The 24,115-nt window shown below is 51.1% G+C and overlaps 9 protein-coding genes across 9 annotated transcripts; 3 read left to right on the forward strand and 6 right to left on the reverse strand.

Moving 5' to 3' along the window:
• Window positions 1–366: 366 nt before the first annotated feature.
• On the reverse strand, window positions 367–3,144 carry BCR38DRAFT_427874 (uncharacterized protein). Its single transcript, XM_040859859.1, has 5 exons — window positions 3,023–3,144; window positions 2,887–2,958; window positions 2,264–2,824; window positions 1,975–2,160; window positions 367–1,923 (listed from the first exon to the last, which is right to left on the reverse strand). The coding sequence occupies exons 3-5, from the start codon at window positions 2,764–2,766 to the stop codon at window positions 852–854; spliced, it is 1,761 nt and encodes a 586-aa protein (XP_040718298.1). The 5' UTR covers window positions 2,767–2,824; window positions 2,887–2,958; window positions 3,023–3,144; the 3' UTR covers window positions 367–851.
• An 853-nt stretch (window positions 3,145–3,997) lies between these two features.
• Window positions 3,998–5,965, reverse strand: BCR38DRAFT_483287 (Pro-kumamolisin; the record flags this gene model as incomplete). Its single annotated transcript, XM_040863604.1, has 1 exon — window positions 3,998–5,965. The coding sequence occupies one exon, from the start codon at window positions 5,963–5,965 to the stop codon at window positions 3,998–4,000; it is 1,968 nt and encodes a 655-aa protein (XP_040718299.1).
• Window positions 5,966–6,636: 671 nt separating this feature from the next.
• On the reverse strand, window positions 6,637–8,010 carry BCR38DRAFT_337731 (WD40-repeat-containing domain protein; the record flags this gene model as incomplete). Its single annotated transcript, XM_040855554.1, has 2 exons — window positions 6,637–7,617; window positions 7,675–8,010. The coding sequence occupies 2 exons, from the start codon at window positions 8,008–8,010 to the stop codon at window positions 6,637–6,639; spliced, it is 1,317 nt and encodes a 438-aa protein (XP_040718300.1).
• A 2,015-nt stretch (window positions 8,011–10,025) lies between these two features.
• BCR38DRAFT_483289 (uncharacterized protein) lies at window positions 10,026–11,972 on the forward strand (the record flags this gene model as incomplete). Its single annotated transcript, XM_040863605.1, has 1 exon — window positions 10,026–11,972. The coding sequence occupies one exon, from the start codon at window positions 10,026–10,028 to the stop codon at window positions 11,970–11,972; it is 1,947 nt and encodes a 648-aa protein (XP_040718301.1).
• A 1,792-nt stretch (window positions 11,973–13,764) lies between these two features.
• Window positions 13,765–14,979, reverse strand: BCR38DRAFT_483290 (uncharacterized protein; the record flags this gene model as incomplete). The annotated part of the gene is made up of 3 exons (XM_040863606.1): window positions 13,765–14,369; window positions 14,417–14,924; window positions 14,974–14,979. 3 exons carry the CDS (start codon window positions 14,977–14,979, stop codon window positions 13,765–13,767), a joined length of 1,119 nt encoding a protein of 372 aa, XP_040718302.1.
• Window positions 14,980–15,875: 896 nt separating this feature from the next.
• BCR38DRAFT_427884 (uncharacterized protein) lies at window positions 15,876–17,547 on the forward strand. Its single transcript, XM_040859860.1, has 5 exons — window positions 15,876–16,018; window positions 16,073–16,145; window positions 16,201–16,210; window positions 16,263–17,200; window positions 17,271–17,547. Exons 1-5 carry the CDS (start codon window positions 15,935–15,937, stop codon window positions 17,405–17,407), a joined length of 1,242 nt encoding a protein of 413 aa, XP_040718303.1. The 5' UTR covers window positions 15,876–15,934; the 3' UTR covers window positions 17,408–17,547.
• A 510-nt stretch (window positions 17,548–18,057) lies between these two features.
• BCR38DRAFT_510950 (uncharacterized protein) lies at window positions 18,058–20,084 on the forward strand (the record flags this gene model as incomplete). Its single annotated transcript, XM_040865021.1, has 2 exons — window positions 18,058–18,669; window positions 18,863–20,084. The coding sequence occupies 2 exons, from the start codon at window positions 18,058–18,060 to the stop codon at window positions 19,829–19,831; spliced, it is 1,581 nt and encodes a 526-aa protein (XP_040718304.1). The 3' UTR covers window positions 19,832–20,084.
• A 268-nt stretch (window positions 20,085–20,352) lies between these two features.
• On the reverse strand, window positions 20,353–22,170 carry BCR38DRAFT_365329 (dibenzothiophene desulfurization enzyme C). Its single transcript, XM_040857228.1, has 4 exons — window positions 21,309–22,170; window positions 21,148–21,256; window positions 20,672–21,076; window positions 20,353–20,592 (listed from the first exon to the last, which is right to left on the reverse strand). Exons 1-4 carry the CDS (start codon window positions 22,094–22,096, stop codon window positions 20,581–20,583), a joined length of 1,314 nt encoding a protein of 437 aa, XP_040718305.1. The 5' UTR covers window positions 22,097–22,170; the 3' UTR covers window positions 20,353–20,580.
• A 768-nt stretch (window positions 22,171–22,938) lies between these two features.
• Window positions 22,939–23,624, reverse strand: BCR38DRAFT_427889 (uncharacterized protein). Its single transcript, XM_040859861.1, has one exon. The coding sequence runs from the start codon at window positions 23,230–23,232 to the stop codon at window positions 23,056–23,058; it is 177 nt and encodes a 58-aa protein (XP_040718306.1). The 5' UTR covers window positions 23,233–23,624; the 3' UTR covers window positions 22,939–23,055.
• Window positions 23,625–24,115: the final 491 nt, after the last annotated feature.

Raw genomic sequence — 24,115 nt, forward strand, 5'->3', positions numbered from 1 at the left:
TTGATAAATCCATTTGAAGCATCCCATAAAGAAGATTGATATAATCACTGAGAGCGCAATAAAGCGCTTGGAAAATCTCATTTTGACTTTGTGATGGCAATGAGGCTGTCAGCTGAATCGAGGTGAATCGAAATATTTGAAAACGACGCCAATGGCAAGTCGTTCAAGAAACACAAGAGTGAAACTGATGGCATGGTGTCCGGTGGGATAAACAAGGAAAGTCTATCCTTGGTTTGATATAGTCAGTTACCTTATTTCAATACTGTGGAGAGGGAAATGACGAGGAGAACCCTGCAGCGTGGGCAGGAGTTGAAGACACGCAAAACGCCCAGGAGGGTTGTTGATTCCAGTACCGTTCAACTGCCCCTTAAATTGATGCGCTGACGAGGTCCTCTGGAGTGGGTTCGGCGTCCAGAGGCGACTTGTTGTTCCTTCCTCCACCTAACTCACTTCATGCGCAAGGTTAATCGCACTTGAGTGTGGTTTCCATATGTATCCTGCTTCGGCGATGTGCGTCGGCCACATGTATGTCTACCTTCATAATCCCTTTATCTCTCTCGTGATTGTTTGTCTCCCGTTCCTGTCTCGTCTTTGCCCCTCTCCGCCTTCCGTAACTCGAGCCTCGCCTCATCTGACTGATTCGGCATCTAATTCACTCAATTGTACATATTTGAGTCTGCAACACCACTCGACACAATGGGTTTCGACTTGGCTGTGTAGGCAGTTTCCCCTTCTATTCTTCATTAAGCCCCCGAGTCCAGAATATATCACCCTGCGACCTTGGGCGAAAATGGGAAACTGCGTATATACTAATAATTTTGCTTATTCAACTCTAGAACATGCCGTGTCGTTTACAAAAAACCAGAGGAATCAATACCTGTCACCTCGGTGCCAATCACGTCCGACTCCGAAGTATCCCAATCGGCCCAACCCATCGTCATGGTCGCCCACAAGTCATGGAAAACCAGCGGCTTTCCATTCGCATCAACACTAGTATTATATGGCCCAGGTCTGCCCTCCGAGCTCGTTCCCGAGTACGAAGTCTGCGCAGTGGAGTACGAATGGCCATCTGCAGCGCTTTCCAGTTGCCCATGCCCATCCCAGAGTGCTAAATGTTCGTCCAAACTCCCATCGAACATAGGGCAACCGCGCACGAATCGACTTTCCTTGATAGCTGCCGCACGCGCATCCTCCGCAGCTATCTTCTTGTCAAACTTTTTCTTTAGGGCGCGCAGCACAATGCGAAACGCTGTGCCCGCGTCAGTCTTCCTCGGCGCGGCCGCAACACTCGTCTCGGCTTCTGATTCCGTACAGAACTTTTCTAGGAATGAATTATAGTTAAGAATCTGTCTCGCTAGTGCAGTATCAAAGTCAGGGCATATTTCCAAGGGCAGCGAGAGGCGGAACGCGAGGATGTTGCACGAGATCAAGTGGTTCCAGTCGGCAGTGCTGAAGCGGGTCGTGTAGCCCGGGGGCAAGCCGTTGATGTAGCCGAGGAAGGCACGCAGTGTGTGTGTGGTGCCCATCAGTCGTATGGGATCAATGGGGAATTCACCACTACCCGCTGGTCTCGTCTTGGGGGGGTTCATAATGGGACATGCTATGAGATACATCTCGGTGAACATCATGGTCATCATGAGGGTCGACATCATTGAGAGGTAGATTGGCATCCGAGTTTGCCACTCTCTCAGTTGGGTTTCGAGACCTATCCGTATCAGTTGTAGCTGGTGGCCACTTTTGGAATTGGGCTCCCTGTACTGGTCCCGCAGTGCGTTGACTTCTTCAACAACGTGCTGCAGCCTGATGAGCCAGGCTAGTAAGTGGTCATGCTCTCGATGACTTTGGGTTTCCAGCAGATCACAGCACGTGTCTACCCAATGGGTATATGGCAGGGTCGAGCGTTTCCGCCAAGTTCCACTGTAGCTAATCGATAATCAACAAGGGCTCTTTGGGCTAGGGAACAGCCAAACTGACATCGAAACTAGGTAAAAGCACGCAATGAACCCTCGAATTTTGTCTATATCCTCGGCATGGAGTCCCGTTTCTACACGAGCAAGGATCGTCTTTTCCTGGCCGAGGTCGAGATCATGCACAATATCGGTTGCCATGCGAAGATATTGAGACGCCTGGCGGTTTTTAGGTCGCAAGTGGAATGGATACCTAGAATGATGTTAGTGGGGATGGAAAAAATCGAATCACTGTACCAGACGATGCAGCAACCGGAATTTGTCGTCGCCCTATCTTCAACCCTGTTTCAGCTCACCATGCAGAGTATATCAAGATGCCTTGAAGCAACTCTAGGGACCTCTCGCCACCAGTCACAAACTTCAGCCCTAGTACCTTCCGAAACTCTTCGTCGTACAGACTGTGTCCTTGCAGACTACTTGAGCAGCTGGTTGCCGCGAGGATAGCCAACAAAACGAACGGCATGTCCTTCGCCATCGACCTCACACTGGCATCCTCCGGAAGCACAACGCAAGGATAGTGCGGCAACATTTCCTTGAATGTATCCAGCAATTTCTTGGCCGAGTCGAGATTGAATTGCGGTTTCATGGCCAGGTTGCTCAGTGGCCTGCGACTAGCACTTGACGCCGACGAAGGGGTTGACATGTCGGCAAAGTTGAACGTCGACGCAACAGACGGAGCTGATGCTGACGCGGAAGAATCGTCTTCCTCATCACTTGATGGCAACAAGTCGTTGATAAAGCCGACATGCTGATCTCGTAGCTCATCGAAGTTATCTCCGGGTTCCTTCGAGGCTGGCATGCTGAAATCGATGCTGAAGGTCTGGCTAGGTCCTGGAAGCGGAGGGAGTTCTGCATTCCTATTTCCCGTCTTAGTTGAGCGACACCAACCCCAGCTATTCCAGCGAGGAGGTGAACTTACCCTGGGGCGACCTTGTGCCGCCGCGTCCTCGATCCCGTCCGGAAGACGCATTCTCTCTTGAACTCGGAGCATCTACGTTGTGCAACATGGTAAGTACTAGCCCTTGCCTGCATACTTTATGCAAGACATTACTTACCTCTTACAGATACCCACCTGGAGGCTTGCTTGGCATCTGACCTTAGATAAGGCAACGTGTCAGCAAAATCATGGTCAACACTACGCCCAGGGCGGCTTGATCCCACCTTTGCTGCTCTGCACGCCTCGCAGGCTTTCGACTGAAGTTTAGGGCGGACCTGTCCACTGCTAGGAGGATTCATTGCAAGAAACCCGAATCTCGGGGGAAAAAGGGGCCGATAATTGCCACTTAGTCTGCGAGCTCCTCCGCGAGCCGCACAGTCATTGAGCACAGTGACAGGCGGATGTGTGGGGGTCGTTGAGGCTGTATGATTTGGTCGATCCAGTTGCAGTCTGCCGAACACCCAGTAATTACCATATCAGGAGGGCAACAAGTGGTAGAAGGATTGGGAAAGTGGATCGATCAGACAAAGAAGCTCCGAAAGTTGGGAACTGGCAAAAGCTTCGATGTCTTTTTGGATGGGCTGAGCAAAGTGGATCTCAAAACTCCGGTCAGTGCCGACATGTATTTAGTCTAGCAGCATGTGGGTAACAAGCCAAGCAGCTGTCCCATCCAAACCCCATGTGCCCTGGCGACCGTTGCGCCTAACTCTGAATGCCATGGCCACGTGTAAAATGCTTAGTAGTGCACAGTCATACATAACGACGTCCGGGAAAATTCGCCACGGAGGCGGGCCTTGCATTCGACCATTTTTTGTTTTCTTATCATGGAATAGTGATGGTGCAAGCTCAAGTAATGTGGGACTGGGGGGAGCCTAGGCGTATAACCATGTCCTTCTCGTCATCATTGGAGGGAAGAGTCAATATAACATTTAACGAGCTGTCTTGTCTTGGCTTGTCTTCGTGGTATCTTCTAACCTGGTCTAATTGTCTCTAGATTGCCATTCCTTTTAAAAACGACGGTGAACTTGATCTCGATCTAAAAACCCACAACCCAACGCCTGCCACCAAACAATGCCTGTACCCGATCGCCCGATCACGGCAACCCTGTAAACAACTTCTCCAGGGACGGATAGTCCGGCGTCCCTAGCCCCGTCAACGGATCCCACCCCTCCACGGCCGCGAACCCATCGGTACCGCAGCCGGGATTGTTGCCCGTCGTAATGTCGTTCATGATCTGCGGGTTCTCGTAGAGCACCGGGTTGATGAACCCCACAGGGCCCTTGCCGGCCTCGATGCGCTTCTCGTTGATCATGTTGATCATTGAAGCGAACACGGGCGCCGAGGCCGAAGTCCCGTAGAACAGGGAAAACTCGCCGTCGACTGCTGTTACATAATTTGCGCCGTTGGCCGCGACATCGGGGTAGCCTCGGACCGTCATCGAGTTGTTGAACTGCGAGGAATTGTATGACGGGGCTGAGTTGGCGAAGTAATCCGCGACGGCCTTTTGTTGGTACGAGGGCATCTGGAAGACATTGCTGAATCCTCCCCTCGAGATGATGACTAGCTCGCAGGCGCTCTCGGGGGACCGAACGGAAGATCCATTCATGATTTGGGTGGCGCCGACCGAGGTAACATACGGGCATGTGCCTGGGAATCCGGGATTGAAGAGACCAGAAGATCCATCGTTATAAGCACCCGTTTCCGGGTCAATGCAAGTATTCCCATTGCCTGATACCCCATCGTCGCCCGAAGAAAAAATCATGCTGACGCCTTGCAAACCTAGTTTCATATATTCTAGGCACTGCCTTTGGATATATTTCGAGCCCAGGTCGCCTTCATTATAACCGTAGCTCGTTGAGATGACATTGGTCGCATTGGCGGTGCCGCACCTAACATCGTCCGGATAAGGGCTATCGACGTTGGGATCTACCGAATCGCCACCTTGGAATGTACAAAAGCTGCCATCGATAGCGTCGAGAAAATTACCAAAGCTAGCGCCTTTGTTCAAATCGCCAACTTGATACAGGGTGGCTCGCTGTGGATTGATCAGGCCCATAGCAAATTCGAGATCGAGGGAGGACTCTCCGTTGAAATCAAAGCTCTGGTTTTGTGTCTGGACAACGGCATTGTCAATGAGCTGTACAACCGGTTCCTTGGAAGGAATATCGGGTGAAAATTCGGCGAAAAACATGTTGAGGTCGCTTTGAAGGAAAGCCTGAGGCGTGTATTCAACGATGCCAAGGGTATTGTTCGATTGGGCAAGCGAACCCCTCGGTATCCCATACAGGGCGCGAATGCAGTCAAGCGTGAGCATCTGATCGCAGTCGTCCAAGGTTGCCAGAGCGTTTTGAATCATATCACCTTGCTTTGGGGAGAATCCAGAACCACCCGGTATGCCCTGGATTCCATTTTCAGGACGTTGTCGTTTGGCCAGGGACCGCTTCTTCAGCTCGTCCACCTTGTCCTCAGAAAGTGGAACTTTCTTGTTTTCTCTTTCCCGGCCAATGCGTTGATCGAAGTGAACAGTCGGCGTGATTATATCAATGTGGTTGACCAAGTGATCTGGCACATGGTATTTGTCGCAGGCGATGTGAGGGTGACCAAGCTGTGTGTGCTTGTACATATGATATTTCGTCTTAAGAAGTCCTTCTACCTCTTGTACTGTCGCTTTGAACTCAAGCCAGTGACGGCCCTTTGACATCTCGATGCGACTTGATTCAATACCCTCGGCTTCCAGCCACTCCTTGACAGCGTCGACAGATTCCTGTTTTGGCGCAAAGGTCTCAATAATTCGTTCACGGGACCAATGCTTGCCATAGTCCTTCGATTTGGGGTGTGAAACAGCGTTGATGTACTCTTCGGCTCGATGGAGATTCTGCTGCGCGAGGCCGATGCGAACAGGCAGTGTCGATGTCCCATACAGGCGATAGCCCTTCGTCCAACTCCTCTGTGAGACGTGCAGTTCCTCATGAACAACATGATTCACTGCCCGCCTTGGAGGTTTCGTCTCGACTGCTACCGCCAGGGCAGCAAGAAAGTTGATCAACACATTGATACGCATCTTTCATATACAGTATTGAGCTTCTAATCCAACAGAAACACGAGCATGACGGCTAGCCATGGACATGGCAAGGCAAGTTCTATAAAGACCTGCGCTGTCCCAGCGGACTGGGCCATGGTCAAAGACGAGGTAGACGAGGTGTGACACATCAACGATCAAGAGCGCCTACTCGGGAATGTGTGAAGTCGGTTTCACAAGTCAGGACTCGTCAGACATGCGTGCTGTACGATATACAACCTACCCAGTCGGCCCAGTATACAATGCCAGATTGCCGCAAATATCTCAACCGGGAACATAAGCAATCGCGGTCCCACATTTATTTTGAAGGCTGGGTCCTGTGAAGCGCTTCTCCTGCGTACGTGTAGGGCCTCGTCGCTTGGACAGTATTGCATGGGTAGCCAGATCGACATCGAACTTGGCAAGTACAAGCACTTTGACGAGGACAATCAAACGCTTATGCTGCATTCGCGTTCCAAGCAACGATGCCTAAACAATGCCGTTCCTGCTGAAGTGGAGCAGACCTCAGCTTGAGGCTTCTCGGGTTCAATTCGATAAAAACTGGCCACTAGACGTCTCGGATCACTGCCCCCTGATGTCGCGGCACGGCTCATCCTGGATGGTTTCAGGGTCTTTGGCGGGGCCTCGTGGAAGCCACGTATGTGGACTTACAACTAGTCGGCGGACTTCACATCGACGTATCGCTGCAAAGTCTTCTTTTGCAATGCCCGTTGCTCGTTGATGATATCCCATAGCCCCTCGTTTTCTTTGCGCAATTCATCATCCCCGATGCTGTCGACACGAGGTTCTTGCAAGGCCTGGATAGCCTGCTCCAATGCGTCACTGGAGAATCCGTTTGACGCGAGCATCTTACCAAATCTGGTTTCTTCAACCAGATCTGACTCGAGCTGGGTCGTAAAATTGTAGCTGCGACTGCCCAAAAAGGGCTTGATGATGGTAGCACATTTGGTAGGCCGATCAGACGACAGCGGCGAAATGAAGATTAGGTTCGTGACGGGGGCGTTAAGGTTTGCAAGCTCGGTTGGCTTTGTCTGGTTGCCCAAATCCCATCGGAGAATCTGACCTTGAGCATGGCCTGACAATAAGATCGTGCCATCGTAACTTAGCCCTAAACACGAGGCGCAGCCTGCTTCCTGGGGTGCCTCTCCGGCAGCCACGGAGATCTGAACAACGGTCGAGCTGGCTTCCGTGGATTGGGGACCAAGCAATGCGTTCTCCGCAAACAAATCAACTGCAAACATGGATCCATCATCAGACGAAATGTAGAGTGCACGTGCACATGGCTCAAGACTGAGGCAGAGAGGAAAGCTAGGAAACAGGAGGGTCCGTAGGGCTATGCCAGTCTGGTAGTTCCAAATGATGCAGGACTTATCTTTGCTTGCCGAGACGCAGATGTTGGTATCTGGGTTGGTGCTCTGATTCACGACAAGAGATGTTATGGCGGCTCTGTGGTTAGACAAGGTCTGGCAAGGCTCTTGCTCAATAGTTGTGTCAAGCTCTAGAAGTTGCGCAATTTGCCAGACGAGTACATTGGAGTCGTCAGAGCCGGTGATGATATGATATGGCGTCGATGCCAAGCAGGTCACTGCCTGAACATGGCTTGCAGGAGTCGATACTTGTCGGCCGGTGCAGATCTATGGGGCCGGTCAGCATCTGCTACTCGAATCTGGGGTTCGGTGGATAGTAAGTACCTCCCAGAGCACTATTCTGCCTTCAGCTGTGCCTAGAATGAGGACGTCGTCCTGCAAAACCACACTCTTGATTCTCTCTTGGAAGGTCACAGTCAATTCCTGGTTCCCTCTTATCCTCGAGTAGACGTGAACTGTAGACTTTTCATGCTGAGCGGCGAAGACATGCGTGTCACTGACGGCCAGGCAGTGGCGTGGAACGGAGCTTTTCTTGAACGTGTTGGTCGTCGAGTGACTCGGGTGGAGGGTATGCCCGTAGATGCCAACGTCTTTGGCAATGGCGGTGTTGTTGGAAATCGGCGGGCCAGAAACGGACGCGAAATAGTTCTCGGACAACATTACGTCTGGACTCACCGCTAGAGGTTGATCGAGCGTTGCGAGAGGTGAGGGACCAGTCGAAAGGGGCAGTGGCAGTCAGATTTCGATCGATTTCTAGGACAGTGTAAAGTCGTCGTGGTGGGAATGATCAAGAAGAAAAAGCGCATTCACGATGCCAGACTAGACTAATTGGCAAAATTTCAGAACAACTTTGGAAGTTTTTTGCTCCCGAACTTCTGAGCAGGGATCTCCCTAACTCGAATGTGGGGCCCTGCTCACCAACAGGAGAGAAGCTTCAGAGGTTCCATCTCCCCCGCACTTTGCACTAATAATAAACGGGAAATATTGAAGAAGGCATTGGAATGTCGCGATACCAGCAGAAGGGGTCTAGTGTGGAAACTTTGAACTCAAGCTCAATAGTCGCAGTTGATATCGTAGTATTGTCAACTTGCCAATGTGACAAATCACTCCAGGGCTGACTGAGACTTGTCGAAACGAGTGGTCACATCAAGTCTTTAGAGATTCATGATAATTCGTGTTAGGGTCGTCTATTGTCACCTACTTTCATCTAGGGTGTATGTATTTAATCTCGAGGTGCCACAAAGTATGGATGGGGTAGGCTCATCTTATTTTTCTTCTTATATGCAACAAGATGCACCCGACTCGGCCGGGGGGTTTTAAGACGACAGGTTCTCACGTTGCATTGCAGTAGCTCTGCGTCAAGCTAGACGTTCGTGTGTGCCCCTTGGTCGTTTCGATTATCGTGCATACAGAGGAAGGTGCCTTCAAAGGCATCCCAGATGCCTGTAGCTCCCCGCAGCAATCCCGTATTCAATCCCGTCTGCATGGGGCGACGCGGCCAGCTCGTTACATCAATTGGCTGTGACCAGCAGCTCTTCCGCCAGGCTGGATAACTAGACTTAGGTAAGTCGACATCAGTCGACTTGTCTTACTTCACTCTGCATCTGAAGATCTCAATGCTTATAGCCGAGTTTCTTTTTCATTACTGTTTCTAGAGCTTTGAGCGGTAAATTAATCAATGCCCTTGAGCAGCGACCCAGCGACCCAGTTGCGACGCCTGTACCTTAAAGTAAACCTCAAACAAAACCGCTGTCCTTATCTTTTCAGATCTAGATGTGGGAGGGACTTGTGATACCCAGGGCTGATAATTGCAAAATGTAACGGTACTCTGGACATGCAAGCCGCCTCTTGACCAGCTCAATCAAATTGTCCAGGTGCACCGTTTCTGAAGCCTGTCATCCATGGAAAACCATGGTGGCTCCTCGCTACCTGGAGGAGTCAAATATCGGTACCTAAGGAGGCACCATCTGGAACCGTCTCATGAGCACCACCTGCAGTCTCGCGAAAAAGCAATAAAGAGAGCCGGACCAGACTTTCCCTGCACATCTGGTAATACATGTCTTGCGTATCTGCTGCCGCACCACGGGGAGGAAGCTGGCATCCTATCTTTGTCGAGTACTTTACGTGGTAGGGTCTCCAGGCTCCACCTGCCCACCATCTGAATCACATTCCTCGCTGCAGCGACTCGTCAAAGGACCGACCCATGGAATAAATACTACTTAAGTCGGCATGCCCAAAAGTCATGATATAATCCGTCCGTGCTGCCCCTGTTTAGCCCCAGTCCTCCTTTTTCGGATTCTCGAACTGCGATCCGAAGCCATTTTTCTTTGTGTTCCCATCGCCTGCCGGCATCCTGCGTGCCAGCTCCTCCTGCAAGCTCCAACTGCAAGACTAAAAAGCTACCACCATATTCTCGACGACTGTTGATGCTGTGCGCGCCCCTTGCGCTTTTGGAGCGACATACGCCGTGTCTGGAATTAAACATCAAAGCCGTGGAACCATCATAAGGGTCAGAAGCCCCGTCAGTTAGCTGTCTGGTAGGTAGATTGGGGCATGAACTTGTCGGGCCTATGGGACCTGTTGGACCAGAACCTGGACCGGAACCTGGACCACGTTGTTGTGTAAGACCATTATCATCCCGCTCTGCAGCCCAACCGGCACCTATTTACGCCAAAATGGAGGTGAAGGAGCCCCTCTTCGACTTCAACTTCCCCGAGATGTTGGCGGGAGACTTGAGTCGATCGTCGGACATCTTCCAGTCCAAGCATCTAACAGCAGGCGCTCCAGTGCCGTCGCTGGTGGATGATGGAAGTCAACGACGCTACTCATTGCAGGACAGCTCCATAACCCAGCTTCGACCACAGTCACAGGACGTTTTGTCGCGAATGAAGTCGCTACAGACGGCTAATCAAGCTTATTCCGAGCTTTTTTTCCACAGTTATGATGAACCTAGAAGAAGCAGTGAATCATCCGAAACCACCGCCACCGCATCGTCTGGCGGTATGGAGCCACCGTCCATCGGCACCCGTGACGTATCTATCACCACGACGGGCACCTCAGTGACTTCTGCACGATTTTCCTCCGAGTCTGCTCCCACAATCGCAATGCCAATCGATAATAAAGCCCCCACGGATAGCTGGATGGACCTCGAGGTCGACGTTCCCACCATGGAAGGACGATCCTATAGCCTCGGACGAATGGCTGCACCACCACCCTTGTTCCAACGACCAGATCTTGGGGATTTGAGGAGCATGTCAATGGGAGCAAAGGTTGTGCGTGCCGAGTTCCTACAATCCAGTCCATTCAGAACCTTTGGCTCCAAAACGGAGTCGCCAAGTTCACCCAAAACGTTCTCCTTCACGAAGCCCTCCGAAATTCCAAGCCGGCGCTCATCCCTCAATTACAACTTTCAAATGTTCAAGTTATCAGACCTTCACGTCATCCCGCGCACTCCACCTTCACCACAACCACAACTTGCGCACAATAATACACCGTCTGCCGTGCCCTCGAGGACTCCGCCTACCCCGCCAGCTAGGAGTAAAGAACGAGATTGGAGGGCAGAGCTAGTGCGCAGTGCACCACCGTCAGAGGCTGAATCCAACATGGAGGATTTCCAGGTGTCGTCTCCGAATGGTGATGCATTAAGTTTTCATGTCGTATCGCCTCTATTCAACGTCGAGAAATGGCTCGAGTCAGGCCTGGATGAGCCATTGGCACAGCGACCACAATCTAGCGGCGACGTCACATCGTCCGGCGTACCACTATCAACTGAGGTCCTCGACACGCTGCGCATATCAGTCGCATGTTTCCCTGAAACGATGCTTCTGTGCTCCAGTTTGTCCATCGAGACAATCCGAGGGCACTCTAGGAAAGTAAAATATGCCACGTCGCCGTCACAAGTGTCACTATCACTCACTGAAGATGCACCAAAACCATCCAAGTGGAAGTGGCTGACGTCAAAGCGAGTTCCTGACCAGCAAAGCTCACCAAAGCTTCAGCCACGACGGTCATTTACCTCGGTCTTCCACTCGTCTCGGCCGAACTCTGCACAGTGGGCGGCCATCAAGAACATATTCCCCTCTGGAACGGATTACTTGTGCGATGCACTGTACGCACATTTACTGGCCTACAATTACATCACGGCACTGTGCCCCCGCCCTGTGTCGGTCCCCCTGCCTACTACAAGGCCACCGAGTTCAACATCATCATCCACAGACCTCACCATATCAAGAACACGATCCTCGGATGGCACCAAGATCCCCCGCAAGGCTGCAAGTCTCCTGGGACTGCAGAATGACCCCAATGAACCCATATCTACTCCCACATCTCCGTCCCTCTGCAACAGCACCATGCGGCATAAGGGATCGTTCATGATGGGCAGGCGAGCGGAGACTTCTAGGACTTTTACGTCGGCCGCCAACAGAACGCCCGAGGCCTATGATCAATCCCTGAGGGAACTTCGTCTTGGTTTGGCCAAGTGCATCGCGAGACTCGTCGCAACTCTGTCGCTCACCGCCGACACGCCGCTTGTTAACACGGTGAAATCGATAGACGGCAAGGAGGTCGATCCCCTTTTCATGCGTGCACTCTGCGAAGTTGTCCGATGCCACGAGGAACGGTGAAGTTCCTTCGGGCTGTGTTCAGTGTCATACCAGCACGCAAGGCAACCTCGTGTCAAACGATCATGAAACTGTCTGAACGGTAATCTAATAAAGATCGCAATGTATCAAACCAACCCTTGCAGTCCCCTTCTATTGTTCACGTCACCCAATGAAGGTTGTATGTGTGTGCTCGGAACCAAGGATATGGAACTGATATGGAACTCGGAATAATCGGAGAAGAGAACGAAAGAAAGCAATGGTGACGTCACGGTAGAGGAATGAACAATTATGTACCTGAGGATACCCCCCGTGCGTCGAGTTTACGTGTTTGCTTGTTTTTCCGGCTATATTTTCTGTTCTGTTTTTTTTTCCACTCTCAAGCAAGCGGCATGTACCATGGCATATGGCAGGGCTCCGAAAGACAAGCGAGACATACGTTTGCAATAATGAATGCTGATGCTTACTTTCCACTTCTACCTTTATTTTGCCTAATAACTTGTTGAGGGCTGGTACCTGGACCGGAAATGCCGTGCTTTGTGCCCTGGGTATGCTGGTCCGGGCATGCGACATGAACGTGCGTGCATGTAAGGACTAAATAGATAATGGATGACACTGGACAGATATTCCAAGTCGTTATTTCATTCCATCCCATCCTTCTCCATCTGCATAAACCGTGCCCCCGTGCCGGTTTTGTAAAGCACCACACACGATGGCCCTGATGCGGAGATTGATGCTGGGATTATCCTTCGTCTCGCCCGGTTCCATGGACTTGGAACATTTATTAGGTTAATCTTGCCATGCCATGCCTTTAATGAAATATAATTCGGTTTTTTGTTGATTTGTTGCTCTACCTACCTTTCTTCAGACCGATTGAATTTATTTATATATACGCAAGTCTGTTATTTCGGCTTAGAATGTACCGCTCTATTCTGATAATCTCCTGTTCGTGGACAGAAGCGATACATAGCGTTTTCTCCTGTCCAGAATTGTGTGGTCTCAATCCCTATGAGAACAGCAGATAAAGGAATTTATTCGACCTGGCTCTAGTCGAACCAGAAAGTCTTCGGATTCTTGAGATCCTCCAACTATTTGCCGCATTTCCCTCCTGTCACCGTAGCCATTCTGAGAATGAGAAAGACTGAAGTTTGAGTCTATATGCAAGGGGTTAGTCATATTGCTTCCAGTTTCTACGAATGACTCGTAATGAAGTCAGCAATATTAGCCCAAAATCCGAGGAAAATTGAGCATCGCACTTTTAGGTGTAAGAGTCAAGAAGGTCTGTCAACGAAGAGATAGAACGAAGAGATAGTAGCAGAACGCTACTGATTTGCTTCTCCTGGATCCTCTTGGCTTGGAATACGAGTCAGAACTATATATCACCTATAGCTGCCACGTGGCTCAATGAAGTAATCGTACGACAAAACAGAACGTATGGGATAGCTCACAGGTTATCAAAGCATAATTGGCTTGAATATTATATCTGGCTGCGCTGTTTCATCTGCTATCCGCTTGGGAGCAGTTGATAGTGGAGTTTCTGATCGTGTTGACTTTGTTCACTTGTCCCATGAAAATCCAGACTCGGGACAACAGCATGTGGAACTTGGGGTTCAATTCCTGACAGATTAAGTTATTAAATTGAAGAAAACACGGTTCGACCAGTAGTACCGAGATATTGGGCACGCTGCGTACTCTGCTCCCACAAAATTCTCCGTACAATGCAGTAACGCTTGTTCATGCGCGCGTTTGTATCACTAGACACATGCAATATTTACTTTAACGGGATCTGCGGCTCATTTGCTCACTCGTATTCAACCTAGCCTTTGGAAGGGTGGCCATCCCGCACGACACCCTCAAGCTGGCCCCTCTCCGCAAAATCACTCATGCCCGTCAACCCGGTCGAGGTGCGCCGCGAGGTTGCAGGGAAAGACACAGTCCCCATGCTACTGCATTGAACACTATTCGGATATGGTAGCCTGTCGGCCGGGTATGGGAGTCTCTCTGAGGTCGGTGCCGCGATTCGACCATGCATTTGAAAAGTTTTCGCGTGGCTATTGCTCAAACCCAGCAGCCCAGCGGTGATGAGAAGAAGGCCCATGAAGATGATGGCTCCTATTTGGGTCATGTTCCCGCTGAATGCAGCGACGACATATACAATCAGCTTGGCCATGGCTTCCAGATACCCGTCGATGTGCGTTTTGGTCCTCAGCCAGGTGGACGTCGTGATGGCCTGCAGATCGTCGGCCATCCCGCGCAAAGAGACCGCGCGACCGTGACCGAGGTCGACAAGGTACTCGGTTAGCATGTTGCTCACGTCTGGGTTGGCTGGTGTGGGCTGGGGTGGTTTGGACCGCTGCTTGATGACCCAGATGTTCAATACGCGAGACAACATGAGAGACAAAAGCAGAGCAATCCCCCACCCTGGAGGGAGGTTAGTCCTGGAGCGAAGTTTCGTCTTGTTGACTTACATTCTCGCAATAAAACCATGAAGACAATGGCAAGTACTGTGAGCACAGGACTGGCAAGATAGAGCACGTGCGACAGCCACCCTAGATTCGAGCTCGAATCATGCCATATTACGCGCTTCTGGCTAGCTCTGCCTCGGCGAAAATGGCTCCTCTTAGGGATCATCCCTACATCCACGGTGACTTTATGACCGGCCTGACCCAGCCCGACTTTGTTCAAATACCGGATGGTGGCTGGGTTGGTAATCGAATATGTCGATGTTTTCCCTTGGAGCTGCTCAACGGCAGCGTATGATGCCTCGCTGTTGACCAAGGCGTCCGCGGCCTGCTGGTAATGCAGGCCGGGAGCGAGGAGGAGACAATCTAGCCATGAGGAGCCGCCGACGATAGCAGTCCTTTGGGCAATGGTACTCAGGTCTGCGAGGGCGATAACACCGCCGGCTGACAGATTGAAACTTGGTATCGGCACTTGAGGCCAGTCGTGAAAAGAGACTGCCCGCTTGAAAATAGTCTGATTACGCGATTAGTAGGATGCTATAAGACTGAACCGGGTGACCCACTTCCATCCTGAGGCCGACCTAATGAGATTTGACAAACACTCATCTAACTAGTCGTAGGAGAGATGGAGTGGTTTTGAATGTCCAAGAGAAGATGGGTTCCCACAGGAAAACACAAAATATTCCCTCAGCCCACGATACCCGAGAAACAAAGAGATACGTTATCAGAGACATGATCTGCTGAAGAATTCGAGTTGTTACTGATTCAAGACATGCTCCAACAAATGAACACCCCTGCCCCACGTTGGGTTGGTTCCCATGACCGGCACTTGCCATTATGGCTGTTGTCAAGAGCAACCAACGATCAAGGGATGCGAGAGCATGAACGAACTGGTGACATCGAGTGAAACACTCCTCAACCCGCAGCTAGCTAACAATTTCTCTTTGACCAAAATATATCTATTCGCAATCGGTCGTATCGCAGCTCACAAGTCCAGTTGAAACAAGGCCCTGCTGGTTTCCAAGATCCGTTGACCGTTTTGGGTGGAGGCCAAAGTCAACTCTTTGGTGGGGAGGGAGGGACTAAGGCTTGCAGATGACCGTGGCTGCTAACGGCATTCGGGCAAATCCTTCTGGGGTAGCTCCGCTCCTTCCACCAGGCTTCCCATCCCCAAGCTCCCCAGTCTCAGGGACTGCAGATCCGGCAACACACCGCACCGTCATTGGAGTCGATCTCAGAACGATTGCAACACCAATATCAAGTGATCTGAATTTCCCTACGGTCATTTTCGTCTTGGCTTCAGCAAACTCAGAGAGACAAATTATATCGGGCACCTGGACAATACGTAGAGTAAGTACGGAAGGTTGCGGCCCGGTTGAGATTCTCATGCATGCCGATAGCGATAAGAGCTGAGCTCCGATAAGGCTAGGGTCTTGGAGCCGCGCTCCCTCACCGTCATGGGCGAGTTGTTGATTCCTCCAACATCGATTGCTGCAGGTCCCAAGGAAAGAGACATGACACGACATGGCCTCGTCACAGTCCGAGCCGACATATACTGTCTTCATTCGCCTCCCCTTTCCTAGAGGAGACTTCGTAGACCCTCCTCCAGTACTGCGCAGCATTGATTCTGATGGCTAGGCTGAAGCTGACTTGCACTTATAGGCCCACTGGGATTCGTCCAAGGATGAAGCATTATGGAACATTATATCCGAGGTGGCTAAAACAGAGATAGACTGTAAGTGAGGCCCGGCTCTGCGTCTGGCTACTCAAGAGATGCTGATATGTTACAGGGAATGAAATGTAGGTCCTCTCAAACCGAAGTATCCAGCTGCCCCCAGCCGACACGTTACAGCGCAACACGGTTCCAGGTGACGGTCGATTTTCTCCTTCAGCAAGTCGCATTCCTTACCGAACGACATGCTTCGCAAGTACGAGCCCAGATGCGGAAAGCAGCCGCCGTGGCTAAGGGCTCCTCCGCGCCGTCTCCAGTACCAGGCGCAGAAGGACATGTCGCGGCTGAGACCATACAGCGGACCGGTTCAGGAGCTGGACGTCCTAGGGCTCCTTCAGCATTATCGATTCGAAAGGACAACAACGATGCTAGCATACCGGGGACCCCGATGAGAAGCACGCCGAGACCTCAGGCGACGAGGACTTCGTCCTCCAACACGGCTGTATTCACCACGCGCAATCTGGTCGGTAGCGGCAAGGCTTCAATGCGGTCTGCTGCTGATTCACAACGCCGCAGGCTGTCTTCGTTGCCCATTACCACTACAGCTGACGAGCCGGACTCTGACCCTGCCTCGCCCGGTCCGGCCGACACTAGTTCTGCCGCTGAATCCTCGTCCTCTGGATCAAGTCCAGCCCAGTCCAGGATTATCCGGAGACCGCCACGATTTCAGACAAACGATGCCGCTACATCTTTTGATGACGACGAAGACGAGGACGATGATCAGCCTGCATTTCTACCGTACAGACCCCAGGCAGATGACTCGTCGAGTGGCCAGCACGATCTAAGTGCCACTTTGCGGGGCGCACCGCGAGATTTACCCAGAAGACTGCCAGGAAAACACTCCAGGATACATCAATCCCAAACATCGGACTCATCTGCAAGCTCTGTGGCTCATGTAAAGAGCACCACAGTCGGTGACAAGAGCCGAACAAGCGGGCCCCTTTCACCTCGTCGTACAATGGAACTTGCAGGGCGTAGTCCTGGAGGCAAGGGTAAGGGATACTCACGAGACAGTGACGGAACACCAAGCATGGGGAGCAGTTTCAGTGACCTTGATGGTATGGCCTAGAGTTTCATGATTTCAATGTGCATTCTTGGCTTTTTTTATCTGACAATCACTGCTTTTAGATGCGTCGGTGACGCAATCAGCACTTGAAGAAGCGCTCGCTAGCAAGATGCAAGATGGAGGAGCTATAGGAAGCCGTATGAGTACCATCAGCAGTGTATTTAGGAGCCGAATGCTTCCTAAATCCAATAACCCCTGAATCAGTCAGGACGGTGGTGCATTTGATTTGATTTTATGGTGTTGGTTGGACATGTCCATGTATGCTAGGTAGGGTCTTTTGGCAGCACCTTCGGCGTTTGTGATTCTTTGCTCATATAATATAAACATGATGAATAACCGTCTTTTGGTCTTGTCTGCGTCAATGAAGTCTTGGAACAAACTGCTCATTCATCAACTGTCTGACGGACCAACCAGAGTAGTTCCGTCAAATAGAGTGTATAATACCGGGTGCAAGTTGAGAAGGTTCTTGTGTAGTAAATGCGTGTTGAGATGCTGAGGAGTAAGATCTGATAAAGTGTTGGATCTTGAGTGACCAAGGTGCTTATAGGATATTCCATATTATACAACGACAGAAAGTATTTCCTTGTTCCTTCGGCACCTCCATGTTGATACCAGTGACATGCTGATCTGAAATTTGAAATTTGAATTTTGGATTTTGATCCGGTTTCCAGTTGTGTCTGACCAACTCGCTGCACCCATATTGTCGACGCGGAAAATTAGGTACCTACCGTCAAGGCAGCCGAACCCAGCTTCCTCCGCGCCCATCTTACTCAATTACTATTTCACCTCTATCAACCTGGCCCAACCTTTGAAATGGCGCCCACTATTTCAAACAAGACATCAACCACCATGGAGGCAATTCGAGACAACGCTATCAATTCCATCTGCATCCTCTGTGGAGCAGGAGAGATCAGCATCGACGCCTTCGAGGCAATTCTCGACCACCTGGGGTGTGCCCATGACTTGTTTTACGTCGTGGACGGACAACTGTTCAAGCGAATCTCTGGCACTAAGACTTCGACCAATGCTAATAGCGGCGACGCTCCCGTCGTCGTGTTGCGTGAACCCGACGGAAACGCTTCCAATGGAGACAATAAATGGTTCACGGACGCCATAACTGACGATTCCTCTCCCGAGGAAGATAACGGATCACCGAAGATTTCTGCTGAGCCCCTCCCGATGCCCAAGATGCGTTCCCATGGAACCTCTACTACTATCACTCCGGGAGATAACATTGCTACACCCAATAAGAGTACTCAAAGCGGCCGAACTTTGATCTTCCCATCCACTAGTGATCAAAAGCTGCACCCTGTCGCTGCCCAGATGGGTTGGACGGAACCTAAGTTCATGCTATGGGCTTCTCAGTCACGAGAGAAGACTAGTAAAGACTCTAGTGAAGCCCAGATGAAGGAAGACACCAAGAAATTTGGAGTTGCAGAGAATAAGGAGTCAAGCAAGCAAGTAAGTTGGTGTAATTTTCCTGTTTGTGCAAGTACGACTTCATCAGGCAGTTACGCCAACGTGACGACTCACTCATGAGGCATTCACAATGCCTTGACAACCATATCCAAAGGGGCAGTCGCGCTAAAGGGCATAATTTTATCAAAGAACCTAGAGATAAATCATTCAGATTCAGCTGACAAACATCTTATAGACCATCTCGACTAGCTCTGCTAGTAAGCGATGCCCAGCTCTCGAGACGGGCGCGTTGCCTAGAAATAATATCGCCTCGGGCTTTGGAGGATTGGACAAAACCACAATACATGACCAAACCCCGAAGCCATCGCCTCTGCGCCATGCCGAGAGCATTAAGCAATCGCCTCAGAAGGTGACCCATAAGTTACCTGAGAAGCCAGCTGAGTCTGGCAAAGACCACGCCGCCGATGTAACCCCCGCTCTGACCAGAAGAACCGCGTCCGAATCTTACAAGCTCATCGATATCAGCGATGACGAGGGCAGCCAGGAGGTTCCCGCCAAATTTACATCGTTTAAGAAGGAAGTTATCTTCACCAAACCCGCCTGGGAAGAGAAGGAAAAAGCTGCCGTCGCCAATGTCACGGTCAACGCTCCCTCGGACAAGAAGGGACATATCGATGGACACGTCACCTCAGCCAAGGAAAAAGCCGCTAAAAATACTGGATCAAGCAGTATCTCCAGCATCAAGGCCGCCGGAGGTGCTACTGCCGACGATACTACCGCCACATCAGCTGCATCCAAGACAGCCCCCAAGCGACCCGACCCTTCGGCCCATCAACCCATCAACAAGAAGAAAACCAAAGCGCCCATAATCTGCCCTTGGTGGATGGAACTGGGCTACTGCAGACGCCCCTACTGCCCGCAAGTACACGAGGAGTTGGACGGTGGTATTTACCAGCGCCTCATATGTCCGCTCTGGAAAGGCGTCTTCAAGGGCGAACCCTGCCCCAACGACGCCTCAATTTGCGAGTACGCCCACCTCGAGTGTAAGCACGGACAGTGGTCGCATCAAAGACCTAAGGCGGCTCAGGTTCAGAGAAGAAGGCTTGCGAGTGCGGGCGGACGAGTTGGTGGAGGTAGATGGGGAGGTTATGATAGAAACGGACAGTGGGAGAGGGATATCATGGCTATGACGTCGGATGACTAGGGATCAGATGGCTGATGAGGGTTGGATGGTTTCTGGCGTCACACAACTGACGACCTGACCTATGTATCCCGTGAACTGAGACGACTGGGCTGCGGAAGATATTGAACTTCAAATAACTCTGAGTCGCAGATATTACCGAAATTACTCAACCTTGAGCAGCATTGTTCCCTCCGCCTGAGGCATACATAGGGGTAGATATTTAGACATTCGAGGACTGCCAGTTGGTTCATAGTTAGACAAACTTACTTTGCGGAGCAATTGACACCCATTGATGATTTCGTGAACTCATCGCCTCCGTGTGTCGATAACACGTATATGCCGGGTGGGCGAAATTCTGCTGCGCAACTTGATTGTATGGATGCTGTCGTTGTGTATGGAGTAGCAGTTTCACTTGCGCGCTTTTGCTCACTTCGTGAGAAGAGTACATGTGCTTTAAGCTGCTCAATTGAATTCAGATGACACGATGGTCTTGGCGGGATGAACAGAGACATTCGTTATATGGAGAACGACAGCCTTTGTGCCGGGAGGTTTCTCTGGGCGTTTGTCGCGATGGGGCAGGACGCCAGGCTCGTCGTGTTGGATAGATTGTCGCGGTCCTATCTGGCAGAACTATAACAGTTGTCTTATTCAGTGATCTCTAAGTGGCCTAGGATAGCTGAATGTTCAGCTTTTGATATCTCTGACCGAGTATAGCCACCCCTCTAGCAAAATTGACCGCTTTCTCTTCCTACAAGCTTCGAAAGTGAAAATTACGTGTACCACTGCAATAATTGTTTGTTAGTCACTCTTCATAGTTCCCAAATGACGCATCACAACTCAACACCACTCAACACCACTTACAGTAGGCTCCGGCACCTCCCCCACCAATTGATACCTTCCCAACTCCCTGTTCTTATACGCCACAGGATCATGCAGCGTATGAGTCCTTATATCCCTCCAGAAACGATCCAATCCAACCTTCCTAGCCGTAGCCTTGGCACCAGTAGTTTCGAAAATCCCCGAAGTGACGCGCAGCGCCGTGTCAGTGGCGGCGATCTTGACACTGACGACCCACTCGGCAACCTCGCCGCGTTGGCGTGCGGTAAGATTGGCACGTTTGGCGACAGGGTCACCTGAGAAAGAGGCGTAGGTGGTGTCAAGGTGGGTGGCGGCGACGTCGGCGAGGGCCGTGGCGGCGCGGAGGTGGGCGAGGAAGTTGCCGTAGGTGGAGAGGATGTAGAATTCTTCTTGGGCGCTGTCTTTTTTCTGTTTGAAGAAGATGTGTTAGCTGGTTTAGGGGAATATAGACAGTTGTTGAGAGAAGGGAGGATGTTTACATCACCACCAAAGGGCCATGCTCGCGTGTTCTTGTTAGTGTAATCGATGGCGGCCTCGAGAGCACCCCAGGCGATGCCAATGTAGAAGTTGCTGAAGACTAGCTGAATACTAGAGACATATCAGTATAGAATTCACATATCACACAGAGGGGAGATATTACGTCGGCAAAAGCAAAGTAGCAAACGGAATACCCAACACCTTCGGATCCGGCCTCTTCTTCTCGGTATCCCACCCCAGTGCATCAGCCCAAGGCACCCTCACGTTCTCAATCCGCACGCTCCCCGACTCCGTCAGCCTCAGCCCGACATTATCCCAATCATGCCCAAACACGATCCCCTTCTGATCCGTCGGCACAATGGCAAACATATGATCTTCCGTCCCTTCCAAAACCCTCTCCAGCACGGTGACATCAGAAATAACCCCGCCGGTATTAAACCTCTTCATCCCCATAAAAACAATACTGTCCCCATCAGCCGTGATCTTCAAATCGCCATCCCTCGGATTAACCGCCCCACCGACAAACAAATTCCCCCCAACAATCCTCTCTGCCCACCGTTCCGCCTGCTCGGGACTCCCCACCACCTCCGCCGTCGTGGACCAGAGCAAATGGTACCCCAGCAGCATCCCCAACGAGCCATCCCCCTTGGCCACTTCGCGAATCAGCTGGTACCCCACGCTCCAAGGCTGGGCACCTCCGCCGTATTTCTTGGGTCCTAGGGCTTTCATGAGACCTGAGTGTTTGAGCAGGGCGATTTCGGCAACGGGGGACTTGTTTTCTTGCTCGCGGATGGCGGCGTCGCGGGAGAGGATTAAGGATACTTCTTGGGCGCGCTGCAGCCAGGAAGAGGGGGTGGTGGGGAGGGAGGAGAATTGGGATTTGTATTGGTCGTAGATGGAGGGGTCGGTGGAGGGGGTTGCGGTTGCGTTGCTGCCGTTGGTGGTGGCCATGTTGTTGGCTTGTTTTGTTTGGACGGCACGGGGATTCTGATGGTATGTAGTTGAAGCGGAAAGTGAAAGACTGGTAGACGAGTTTGTGGCAATAAGGTCACGAATATCGGTGACTGCGTTCTCATATCTGCCTATATAGCTGTTCCCTGTCTCTCAGCCCTGATTGTGCCACATTGAGGAAGGCTGACGACAATGTCTGCCGAGTATAGCCACTATTGTGGCACCTATACTAAGATGTGTTATCACGACGCCAACGAAGCTGAACCCCGAGTGCTCCAGAGGCCGGGATTGGATATCGATATCCGGTCTTCTTGGTGAGCTCGATAAAACCTTCCCCATTGGATGCATGACCCGCGCAGGGAAATCCACTGTTGGCACAGTTCTCAAGATGTATATTTGATTGGAACGTAGAAAAGGACGCATGTCTATCGGTATGTTGTAACCTAGGACCAATGGCTGCCCGATTGGGAATGGATCTCACCAAAGGACGCATGTGATTGGCTGAAGCACTAATCCCGCCAGAAGATGTCATCCACGCTTAAAATACGTTAGTGAGGAGGGTGCATAGAGTTCATACTATTGCATGTGGATCAAGATCCAGAGACTGCCAATCTCCCGAAGTACCGGGAACAAAGGCTTTCAGGGACGGTAGTTCAGACGGGTTGACTAAATTCGACCCAACTTGAGGGTCCTGGGTCTGTTTGCGCGGATGGGTGAACTGGACTTGTAAGACCGAATGTAACACCTCGCGCAGTGAGGCTTCGAAGCGAGATCAGTGGGATGTGATACTGAATAGTATATGACGAATCAATTGTCAATCATTGATTTTAAACGCTTGCTTCCCGGTGTAAAAAATATTTCCCCAACCTCGTAACATGTCATGTATGAATAATAGCGCGAAATCAATCTCAATATCAGTGAACCCGCCGTTCGCCTTCACACCCCCGATCGACATGGTATCAACCGAGAAGTCTCCTCCAAAACCTCCTGCTCACTGATCCTGCCGTCTTACGCATTTTAGGCAAAAATCGCGGAGTATCCTCCATCAGGAGCTTAACTAGCGAATCCTTCACCAGCAGGGCCAACGTCAGATCGAGTCCCGGGTGGAAATATCGAAATGCGAACTCACAAATCATGAAACCTCCCAACGTGTTACTAATTTGCGCCGCAATGTCCCCATACGCAGCCGTAATCCCAAATTTCCCCTCACACAACGGAGCGCAACAGTGCGAGTTCAAGCGGCAGGGTACATATTGCTAAAACATTCTATTCACCAAAATCGCCGAAAACCGGATATGCGAACCCATTCCCAGATGCCAACTATTAGATGAGCAGATCGTTGGAAGGAGAGCGGGACTTTCATGTGGTGGTAGCTTGTCGTGGTGATGGTGATGATGGTGCACTGATACGGGGACATTGTTGTACAACATCAGCCGGCCGAGGCCGCGAAGTCCGAGGAACACATTGGCATGATTGCGTGCCGCTGGGTTAAGGACACAGGACGTCGAGATCGCGAGGTCGAGATCGCGAGATCGTTCTCGACAAATCATATTGCTATTGATGTTGCTAGGGATGGAATGTGAAGACATGACGACGGTTTCCATCAGTTTCCTGGTTTGGGCTTCAATTGCTCATGAATACTCGATCGACTGAAGAGAACATGCCCAGACGTTTTACAGAAGACTCTTCCACATCTGGCTTCCGGGATATTGTCAATACTTCTACTCTCGTGTCACCCAGAGCAGGTCCAGGTGTCACCTGCCCCTCCTTCCCCCCTTGGGAAACGCGAGGCCGAAGATTGACCCAAGATCCATCACCCGCCGCGATAGAGGTGACTCCGATATATGCCACGCTCCCAAGCAATGCAAAGTATTTTGGATCGAGCTTGGGTGGTCGTATGCTGTTCATAGGATTTGCATGTTTACCGGTACGTGTGCTCCCCTCCCCATGAGGGTAGTTAACTGGCCGCATTGTGCGGGGTGATGCGTAAACGAGATGCTGAAATTCAAGAGCCCAAAA

Source organism: Pseudomassariella vexata, assembly GCF_002105095.1.
Source record: "Pseudomassariella vexata strain CBS 129021 chromosome Unknown BCR38scaffold_4, whole genome shotgun sequence".
NCBI lineage: Eukaryota > Fungi > Ascomycota > Sordariomycetes > Amphisphaeriales > Pseudomassariaceae > Pseudomassariella > Pseudomassariella vexata.

Coding starts and splice junctions, on each gene's coding strand:
- BCR38DRAFT_427874 (XM_040859859.1), bottom strand. CDS start 2,766: ATGCCAGCCTCGAAGGAACCCGGAGATAACTTCGATGAGCTACGAGAT. Junction 2,161..2,263: donor ATCTTGATATACTCTGCATG/GTGAGCTGAAAC, acceptor ACATCATTCTAG/GTATCCATTCCACTTGCGAC. Junction 1,924..1,974: donor TGCTTTTACCTAGTTTCGAT/GTCAGTTTGGCT, acceptor ATTATCGATTAG/CTACAGTGGAACTTGGCGGA.
- BCR38DRAFT_427884 (XM_040859860.1), top strand. CDS start 15,935: ATGGCCTCGTCACAGTCCGAGCCGACATATACTGTCTTCATTCGCCTC. Junction 16,019..16,072: donor ACTTCGTAGACCCTCCTCCA/GTACTGCGCAGC, acceptor TTGCACTTATAG/GCCCACTGGGATTCGTCCAA. Junction 17,201..17,270: donor CAGTTTCAGTGACCTTGATG/GTATGGCCTAGA, acceptor CACTGCTTTTAG/ATGCGTCGGTGACGCAATCA.
- BCR38DRAFT_365329 (XM_040857228.1), bottom strand. CDS start 22,096: ATGGCCACCACCAACGGCAGCAACGCAACCGCAACCCCCTCCACCGAC. Junction 21,257..21,308: donor GCTACTTTGCTTTTGCCGAC/GTAATATCTCCC, acceptor ATATGTCTCTAG/TATTCAGCTAGTCTTCAGCA. Junction 21,077..21,147: donor CATGGCCCTTTGGTGGTGAT/GTAAACATCCTC, acceptor TTCTTCAAACAG/AAAAAAGACAGCGCCCAAGA.
- BCR38DRAFT_427889 (XM_040859861.1), bottom strand. CDS start 23,232: ATGATTTGTGAGTTCGCATTTCGATATTTCCACCCGGGACTCGATCTG.